General features: G+C 40.9%; 1 protein-coding gene across 2 annotated transcripts; it reads right to left on the minus strand.

The window, feature by feature from the left end:
- Positions 1-284: 284 nt before the first annotated feature.
- On the minus strand, positions 285-9,317 carry shox (shox homeobox). 2 transcript variants are annotated; one of them, XM_058623290.1, is made up of 6 exons: positions 8,830-9,317; positions 6,717-6,925; positions 3,410-3,467; positions 3,116-3,204; positions 788-1,000; positions 285-434 (listed from the first exon to the last, which is right to left on the minus strand). In XM_058623290.1, the coding sequence occupies exons 1-6, from the start codon at positions 9,074-9,076 to the stop codon at positions 345-347; spliced, it is 906 nt and encodes a 301-aa protein (XP_058479273.1). In that variant the 5' UTR covers positions 9,077-9,317; the 3' UTR covers positions 285-344. The 2 variants fall into 2 exon arrangements, with proteins under 2 accessions (XP_058479273.1, XP_058479272.1); XM_058623289.1 differs by having other exon boundaries at positions 3,116-3,225.
- Positions 9,318-10,523: the final 1,206 nt, after the last annotated feature.

Here is a 10,523-nt window from a genome sequence, read left to right on the forward strand (position 1 = left end):
GTGTGGATAGAGGCCAGTCCCAGAATGGTCCTCCATTAGAGCTCATGCACTTGGCAGCAGCAGGGAACACAGTGGTTGGAGACAAATATGGCCTCTTTTTTTTTTAAACTTTTTTTTTCTTCATTTTTCTCATGAGGTGTGGGTTTTGGGGGGGCATAAAGGTGAGAGTTGTTCCAATGCGTCGGTGAAGTGGTGCGTGAGTCTGCTTCCCACATGCTCAACCCCTTTGCATTGTCAACATGGCGGCAGCCAGCGGCAGCAAGGCTCTGCTTTAGGCCCTGCTGCTGCCTGCCAGTTTGCTTTGTTCTAACGTCTTCTGGTGTGACAGGGCCCCGGCCCGGCCCTCACACAGACATCCACATGTGTTTGTACGGTCCTTGGGATGTGATCTGTGCCTGGAGTGGACTGAGCCACTGGCCCCGCAGAAGTCCTGCCTGTTGGGCGAAAAGTAAAAGGTGATTTCATTGGTATTTAATTACCGTTCTCTACAAGTGGTTTGTTTTGGCAGCTGGTTTTGTGACAATTTTCTCACTCCCTCCTCCTTCTTATTTTCTTCCTCCACTGTTCTCCCCCTGTCTCTCTCACACACACTCTCTCTCCCCCCTCTCTGTGTATGTGTTCCTCTCTTTCAATCTCACTCAGTGTTTTTGTTTAGTTTAGTTTTAGCTGTGAGTGTCACGGCCCTTTCACAGGCCCAGTCTTGTATGAGAGGCGATTATGGGCATCAGGCGAGCGGAGGGGCAGCCCGGTGGGGTCAGAGTCCCAGAGCCTCGGTGTGTTTTCTTGCCTTGAGTCGCAGGTCGGCGATGCTCGAGTTCTTGCTGTTGCTTTTGGCAGCTGCCGCCACTGCTGCCGCTGCAGAGGCTGAGTCTGCGAGAGATGCGATTGGTAGTCCGAAGGGAGGGGGAGGGAACATCAGGTAGGGAGCGTGAGCAGTCAGGTGAGGGTGCAGATGGGGGTGGGAGTGGGTGACTCCATCCAACTGGAGCTGGGCTTGGACCTGCAGGACAGCAAAATGTAAAGTTAGTCAGCATCAACGCCTCAGGCCACATACGCGCATGTCTGTGTGTGTGTGTGTGTGTGTAGGTCAAGGATTCAGGTTTCACAGTCTGACACTATTAAATTCCCCCTCAAATGTTACCCCCTCAAAGCTGTTGCTTACAGTGTGTTTTCTAAGAAAATAGTTCTCTGCTTTAGTCCTTTTTTCATGTCAGCGATTCTAAAAGTTAATGAATCATACATTGCTTTCAGACACCACATCCAATTTAATCATCCAGAATCAAAGTCTTTCTAGGGCCCAGAACAGATTTGTTTAATTCAGACTGAGGACTCGGTTATACCCTTGGAAATATGCAGTCTTGTTATCCTGATTATGTATTCAATTGCATAAATAAACAATTTTGCACTAAAAAGACATTCACATATTTGGACTTATAAATATTTATCCAGACATATTCCTGAGTCAAGGGGAAAAAAGAAACCATAAGGAGCATAGAATATCAGTTTTCACATTCTTGGCAATTATTTTATAAGAAGTAGGTGAAAATTAAGCATCCACTCACTTCTGAGGGAGAGAACTGAGCCTGTTGCCATTTCTCATGTGTTTCAAACACCACAGGAAGAAGTGGGAAAACGAAAATATTTCATGCTTTCTTCTCCAACCAAAATAGAATGATATGAAGTCAAAGTTTTAACTTGACTAAATATTATTTTTCACTTTGCCCCCTTTCATATTGGCCTAAAAAGTACTGAAAATGACTTGTAGGTCTTCAATTGAACCACAAATGTATCGTTGCTCAGCAGCGCTGCAACAGTATCCAAATAAAACCTCCTGCAGACTGCATCTCCACACAGTATCTCATTTACCAACAGTCAGGTGATAAACTGCAGCTGTGACCAATCATTTCCAGAATTGTGGTTGGAAAACATGTGATAAAATCACAGAAAACCGATTCAGAAAGCTGGCGGTTGACTTTTGTGAAGCAGTCTTGTTTGGGGGAAACGAACGCTGCCCTAACAACTGGGTGGTGAAGGTTTAACATGTCTGTGCATGAGGGTGTGTGTTATATCTTTATTTACACGTGCACGCTCCGAGATTTTAACGACGACTGTGGCAGTTTTTCTTTAATTGTTAGTGAATACTAATGAAGGAAGAGAAGGAGTCACATGACTCAACGGTTTCAGGCCAGATTCAACCATCAGACTACACCTTATTCAACAAAAGACCAGCCATTCACTTGTTTTATATTCATAATGCTGCATTGCAGGCCCACTGCTTGTTTCGACCTTAAACGGTGAGCCTCTCTCTGTATGCAGGCCGCAAGCCTCCACCTCTGCCAGTGCAGCTCAATGCCAATATCCATAAGAGTCGACTCCATTCCTCGCTTTCATCATCTCTTTTATGTGCTGCACCGTTGGCTTAATTAGGCCGCTGCTTTTCACGAGGGGTCAAGCAGACAACAAAGCAGCGGGGACACAAAAAGCAGAAAGCAGCAGATCAAATGTCTGTCCACCTCTCTTCTCCTCTGCCTGTACAGCCTGAACCTCTCCACACAGCCAGTAGGTGAAAGGTGCACTGAGGTCTGAGCTGCTCCCTCCCACTCTGACACACACACACACACACATCCACTGGGTGTCTTATCACTCGCGTCTAATAGCTACACATGGCCTAGATTCATGTGGATGTACAAATATAGAAGGCCGACTTTGACTCTGAGAAACACATACATGTAGTTCCATTACAGATTCCTCAGTCGTCACCCAACCATCTCAGGATGCTGTAAGCAATCAACTTGAAATTTTGCCTGCATGTTTAACTTCTACGTATTTGATACAGCCTGATTCATTCATCCATGTAAAAAACTCAATTGTTTTGTATCACTTGATTATTTAAGGCATATGCCCAACGAACAGCCTGAGACGGTTTTAAGTGACACTTTTTTTTATCAGTGTGTTTGTGTTTACTTGTGTTATTTTATCAAATGTCTGCTTTGTGTCTTTGGAAGGGAGGGATTCCCTCAATTGATTCCTGAGTTTAAAATCAAGATTAAATCAATACAATCTAAATGTTCCAAGTGTCATCAGCCTCTGCTAAAAATAGGAGATCATGGCCTACCTGTTGGAAGGGCATCCGTAGGGCACCCATATTGACATAGGGTGCTACTCTGCAAGCGTCGAGGTGACTGCCACTGCCCAGAATAACACCTGGAGTGAAGGGAAAGATGTCTGTCAGACAGCCAGACAGTTGTTGTTATGTGAGATGAGGAGGTCATAGATTTGTTTTTTCCACATGCAGTTAAAAACGGTTAAATACAGTGTCAAATTGTACAACTAAAAATAACCCAGAAAGGAAGAAAAAAGGAGAAAAAAATCTAATATCATTCAGAAGGTGCAAGGAAGTGACACTTACCTTTGTGCATTTGGTTTTCCTGTTTTCGACACTTTGCTCTTCTGTTCTGAAACCAAACCTGGCATTGGAAAAGAAAATGATCCATTAGACAAATCAAAGTCTGATCTCATTTGTTTTATTGTATACACCAAATGTTATTTCAATACTTTCTACTATGTAGCCAGTAAAGAAAATAATCTTATTTCTCCATGTATATATATATATATATATATATATATATATATATATACATACAATGGTAATGTAAAAACAGAGAGTCCTTTGGAAAAAAAATAAGCCAGGAAATTAAAAAGATGATGAAATAACCACATGGTCCTTTAAAACTTTATAAACCTCTTATTGAGTCTCACAGTTAATTCTTATGAGAACATAATGGTGTTAGGTAATAAACACAAAATGAGCAATAAAATCAGCAGCAAATAACCACGTTTTCCGTGAGGAAGATGGGGAATATTAAAGCGATAAAATGAATATAAAATGGTGATATTTCGTCAAGTTATTTTTAAAATGAAAAGAACAATACGAGTACAAATACATCCCTCATTAACCTGCACTTCCCAGTTTTGCTGAGTGTCTTTGAAGCTGCAGGGCTGGAGGCTACGCGGCCTATTGTTAATCATCATCAACCTAATTTGCCTCGCTGAATAACATTATCTCCCTCACCCTCGACCTTCGCAGTGATTATCATTTACAAATGCGGAATTAGCGGACCACAAAGGGCGCGCGGGCTGACGATGACGACGACGACGACGACGAGGATGATGATGATGATGATGAATCAAAGGTACCGTGAAGCCATTTTAAGTCGCGTGGGGCGACGATCAACACTGTGTCGATGAGGCTGCAGCTGCAGCAGCAGCAGAAACACGGTCAATAAAGTGCACATTAGTGACTGAGGACAGGACGTGAAGATAACATTTATCATACAAATGTAGTTATTTCACTACGTGTTGATATTTTTATATTATCATATACGATTTAATCATAAATGAACCGTAAATATGATTTCTACCAACCCATTATTATTAGTAAAATTATTTTGGTTATGATTATTATTATTAAATAAGGACACTGTACATTGTGATGACTGTTTGTTTGACCGGTGAGTTGTACAGCGGTAAATGACGCTAGACAAAAAAACAAAAAAAAAACATGATGTTTATGAAAATCCCAGGTGATTTTGCATATAGACGCACAGTAATCCCAGCTCAGATAAATCAAGACTAATATTAGACGGGCCCCGAGATCAATTCCAATTACGCGCCAGTATGTTAGGCAAAGTGAACTACACTGGTTCAGACAGTTATTTCTTCATTAAGGGCCACTCAATGATGCGCTTCACAAATACCCTAATCTCATTTCCTTTTTGATTTTTTATCAGAGACAGTGAATAATGACATTTAATTTAGCAGCGCGCCAGAAACCCAAAGATATTAGTCCTAACCGAATTACTGCCTGCTCCTCACCAAGCTCTCATAACTTTCAATTAGATTCATTGACAGCTGCTCGGAGCGCAGGTTCACAGCCTGCAACAGCCCCTGCTGCACTTCACTCTCACTCACAGCCGCAGAAGGAAGGGGAAAAAAAACAAAAAGAAAAAAACAAGAACGCGTCTCTGTGTCCTGTTAAAGTGCCCAGAAATGAGCATGTTTATTATTTCTCCCGAGGAGCAAAAACGACGCGTGTTTTTGATCACAGAAAACGCGCACAGTCAGGGTTATATAGATCAAGCGTGTTTATACCATCAATTAATATTAATTCACACGCGGTGTGCACTTTATTAGTGATAACTGCAGTGCATCGCGGTCCGACCACGTTTTGCTCATATAATAGGAGTGGATGGGCTTATAAAGCTCTGCGGTGGCTTTTATTCATCCGATTAGATAGAGAACAGCAGCAGAGTTGGGCCAGAATTGAGTTATTTCTAATCTGTTTTTATGGGGACACTACATCAAGCCTATGGCAGATATTACAAAGAAAATGAGGAGGGATACGAGTTGACATAAGAGCGCGTCCCCTGAAGCAGCCATTCAGGCTCTTCATTCATTTTAATCATTGGTTGGGTTTTTTTTTCCCCCACCCACTCACATCCACGAGCCTGCTGGGATCGTATAGGAGTAAAGGCCTAGTGATGGACGCTCATATTGGTTGTTACATCCCGAGTAATTCCCTGCACTTGTTTGATATCGCTGCCTTTATGAATACAGAATTTTCCTTTTTATTATTATTCTAGTCATTTCAACATCTTGTTGATTACACCAGAGACGACGCTTATTAGACAAATGTGGTTAAATATTCAGTCTAAATTTTAAATAGTTAACAGTGAATGTTCAATGTTTTGGGTTTTTATTTAACAGAGTTTTAAAGCAGTGTCACTGAAATACTGGGTCCTCACGAGGATATTGAAACAACAGTGATAAAAAAAAAAATCTACTGTGAAGGACCATGTGCTCTGTAAATCCACAGAGGAATATTACAAGAAATATTTCAGATTTTGTCAATCTGCCTTGAGACTAATTAGCTCTTAACTTTTTTTTGTTTATATACTTATATATATATATATATATATATATATATATATATATATATATATATATTAGTGTACGTTGCAGAACGAAAGAGTCTTATTTAATTTAATAACATTGTAATGTCACTAAAACAAATGGCATTTTATTTGTTAAAAAAAATGTTTTAAACGCTTGATAACGTGAGCAACGCGAGGCCAAAATCAAAAAACTAAATATTTGTTTTAGAACAAAGTAAAAAGGTAAATAAATGCATCACTGTATAAACATACTCGGAATACAAATGTCTTATAGTATTAATATTTTCACGTGTGAACATGCTGGAGATTAAAACACTTTCTTGTCCTCCTTTATGAGCTGCATTTATTTTATATTTTTATTTTTTTATTATTATTTTTTTTAATTATGAAACAATGAATGTAACTCGCACAACCTACATAGATGAGTCGAGAGAGATGTTCTGGGGGTCGCCAAATAAATTAGCAGAAATGTTTTTTTTAAGATTTAAACTTTGTGGTTGATTTATCAATCATATCTCGTGACAGTGTCTGGTTTACCTATTCAAAGTGACATGTTTACGAAAGTTATACATAAAAATGCTCTTTAAATTGATGGTTTATCATCGTCAAAAAAAGTTGGCGCAGCATTGAAGTATAATGCACATTATGAAAATGACCTATAATGTCCTTCAAAGCACCAAATAAGGCTGTGACTGACAGAGGACTTCGCCGTAAGAAAGCAGAAGGAAAGTGTGAGTACGTGCAGGAGGGACAGATGCTCACCTGCACTCTGGCCTCGGACAGTCCCAGCCGCTGACTCAGCTCCTCTCTCATAAAGGCGTCCGGGTAGTGCGTCTCGTCGAAGAGCCGCTCCAGCTCGTTCAGCTGCTCCAAGGTGAAGTTAGTGCGACTCCTCCGCTGCTTCAGTTTGCCCTGTGGGTCCTCGTCCTCCGACTTCACGTCCTCCTTTTTCTCCTTACACTCGTAAATCCCTGTTAAACGGCCCATGATTGGGGAGGAAATGGACAGGAGATGCGTTCAAACGCTGGACACGACAGTGTTCCGAGGGAGACGCAGAGCCATAACCATGGGCACACGTTACGCACGCACACGCACACACTCACTTTAACGCACGTATGCGTACCACATGTACATTACTGGGCCCCAGTGCTATGGCGGCCTATAACTGGGGCCCTATAGACCCAACACACACACATGTGATTCTTCTTGGGGCAAAGCACTGACTTTCATTGATTTGGACAGTGTGCAAAGAGTTACCCCCTAACCTTAACCATAACCAGTTAATACCTGACCCTAACCTTAACCTAACCACCATTTAAATCTTGGCACTAAAGTTAACCAGTTCCTCAGAAATGAGGTTCTCTCTTATTAGGACCAGGTTTTGGTCTCCATGAGGACTACTGGTCCTGACAAGGTCAGTGTTTGTGACAGAAAAGGTCACACACACACACACGCACACACACACACACTCATTCTTCAAGAGAGGCCTATGGCTGCATTTCCACATTTCCAGCCTCCATAAGTCAGTGTGCTTATGTGTGTCAGTGCCCTTATAAAAGCAAATCAGTCAACACACACCATGTGAGCTTAATAAGGCAAGAGTCGAGAATTAAGCCCGGATTAAAACGGATAAGATTTAGACCTTTAACTCATGCAGGTAAAACATAGTGATTTTACTTCAGGCTACATAAAATAACGTGTTATATCTAACATTTTCGTCTGATGCTTTTCTTTTTTCCTTGAAACATTATGTAAAAGTGTATCAAGCTGTCAGTATATACTGTAAATTATTCCATTTTAATTGGGGCTATGCAGCACTATTACCACTGTTATCAGTGTGATGCTGTTATTATTAGTAACAGACGTGACAACTGCTGCAACTACTCATACGTTCAATCGCATTTTGTTGTTTGTAGTTTGTTGGTGTAAAAGTTTATATATATTTTTTCCCCGCAACTAAAAAGCATTTGATTAAATATACGAATAATAGCAATCAAATGACCCTCAAATCCTACACAAAAGCAGCCTTAACGAAAAGTCTGCAGGATATAAGGAGGAATAATACAAAATATTGCATAAAACATTCTATTTAAAATATTGTTACAAGAAGAAAAAATTACATATATACAATTTGACTACACCATTTGATTTACATATCATAAGTTAAGGATGACACATTTTTGATTGTGTTTAGTAGCCGATTGTTTTGATTTACAAGAAGTCAACAGCTTAAAGTGGAGTTTGTCTGACTTCGGGGTAAATCTTTGACAGTTTTAACATGCTACAGGTAAAACTGTGTGAGAACAGCGCTGTAGTTATAATACCAGATATAATATAAAATATGATCTATCATTTTTATAACTATGTGCAATTTTAAAGTAGCAAATGTTTGCACACTCAAAATAATAATAAAAATAATAATGATTATTATTATTATTATTAGCTAATATTTCTGTGTTGTCATAAAATGTTAAACTCCATTACAATGATATTGCAACTCACACCGCAAATACAATTGATATAATTATATTATTTAAAAAAAAAAATGAAATGTGATTTTGTTTTTCGTTAGACCAAAGGCTAGAGGTCTGAAAACAATCACCAAACAGTTAAAATCACGGTCAGACTCAGGATCCGCCTCCTGCTTTGTAAAATTATAGTTAAAAAAAAAGAATAATGCGTAAATTATGTCCATTTACCCGAAATAAATTCGTAAAGCGATGGAAAATAAACTGCTTTTACGCATGAATTAGCAAAGGGAAAAAAGAAATGTCGATGCAGGACAACTGAACTTGAGACATTTCCCCGACGCGAGCCTTAACTGTGCATTTGTTCAAATAGAAATTACATGAAAAAAGGGGGAAACACTCCTTACCTTCTGTCGCCCTCGAAACACTAAAGTCCTTGAGTTTCTCCTTTTCCAGGTCGACGTGGTCCTTGAACAGATGCACGGGGCAGTGGCTGCTCTCCGTTATGTCCTGCAGGTTTGTCTCCGGGCTGCCCAGCTCCCTCGCCCTCGTCAAGCCGCTCTCCAAAACTTCCCTGTACGTGATCGCCTCTTTGCTGCTCTCCTTGGTTTTCTGATCGAAAGATTTCGACACGAATGCCGTCAGTTCTTCCATGGCTCGGTCTCGGCTCGGCTCGTGCTCAGTAGTGCTCAGTCCTGCGCAGGGAAATCCACCGTGAATCTACCTTGTGCCTTCGTCTGTGCAGTCTGCACATACACACACACACACTCTCACACACACTCTCGCTTGCTCTCTCTCTGTGTCTCTCTCTCTCTCACACACACACACACAGGCGGATGTGCGCTCTGGTTTGGAGGCTGGCAGCAGATAGGAGGGGTGGAGAGGAGGTGAGATCACTCCTGCTGTTGTGACTGTGTATTTGAGAGCACACTATTTATACACGGCCACCTCAGCCCAGCCCCCCCACCCCCTCTTTTCTCCGATCTGTGTCTTGAGCAATTACAGGCCGCCTCGACTTTGCAAAATTCAACTTTCAGCAGCTTTTTTTCCCCTCCTCCTCCTCCCCCTTCTTTTTCTTCTTCTTCGTTTTCGTCTTCTTCTTCTTCTTCTTCTTCTTCTTCTTCCACAAATCAATGATGGAGCTGATGGAGGCGGTTAATTGAATTACGGGGTCATTAAAATGGCTCACTCCTGTGAAAAAGCACGTGTATGGCTGTTGCCTATATGTCTAATTAATGCTGAGAAAATTAGATTGTACGTGCAAGTGTTTGTGGGATCGCCCCTTTAATAACATACCCTCTTTTTTGGGGTTATTGTTTGTTGAGTTGACAAATGTGCTTTGAAGCTGATCTGCACATACATGACTATAGAAGGATTGAGTTTATATTCCCTAATCCAGAGGCTGCCTGTGTGGTGAGATTCATAAAAATCATGTCAGAATGTGAACGTGGCTCATTAATTACAAATATATAGGGTTGCACAATTTTAAATATTTCTTGAAACAGCACAATATTAAAGTTAAACTTACTTAGTATCCGAAAAAAATATGTTTAGGCCATAAACTTTGTTTTTTTTTTTTCAATAAAAAATGCTGCAGGAAAAGACTCAACAGCGTCACACAATTTATAAGATAATGCTGTAATTAATATTTGACTGTTAAAAATCCGCGTTCCTGTTGCGTATTCACGTGTGAGCCTTCGTGGTTTACTGTTACAAAAATGGGCTGCAAATCAATAGATATCAGCAGTGAAAAAATGTAGCCTCTATTTACAGGGTTTTCATGGGAATAAGTGAGCACATAATGGCTTCACGTTATCTAAGTCGTTCATCAGTCCAGCACACAAACACAAAAGGCCGGGAGAGGAGTGTGATCCCCTGGGTCTGCCGCCCAGAGCGGCCCGCCACTGTGAAAGTCTCATATCTCAGCTCCATAATGACTCGGTTTGATGTCTCTCCATTTATCAGTGAGCGCGCTTCACATCACTGCGGCTGACGCACACGTCGAGGTCTCTCCCTCGTGCCATGAACTGCGCCTTTTGTTGTTAATAGACTTAAATCCTCTTTAAGACGCAAATCTGCGCTCCCATGTCGTGTGCCTCGA

This window comes from Solea solea, chromosome 2, assembly GCF_958295425.1.
Source record: "Solea solea chromosome 2, fSolSol10.1, whole genome shotgun sequence".
Taxonomy (NCBI): Eukaryota; Metazoa; Chordata; class Actinopteri; order Pleuronectiformes; family Soleidae; genus Solea; species Solea solea.

What these genes read in the sequence shown, in the direction of transcription:
- shox (XM_058623289.1), bottom strand. Translation starts at nt 9,076, where the DNA reads ATGGAAGAACTGACGGCATTCGTGTCGAAATCTTTCGATCAGAAAACC. An exon ending in TGTCCGAGGCCAGAGTGCAG is followed by an intron (nt 3,468 to 6,716) that starts GTGAGCATCTGT and finishes TTCCAATGCCAG; the next exon opens with GTTTGGTTTCAGAACAGAAG. An exon ending in TACGGATGCCCTTCCAACAG is followed by an intron (nt 1,001 to 3,115) that starts GTAGGCCATGAT and finishes GCTGTCCTGCAG; the next exon opens with GTCCAAGCCCAGCTCCAGTT.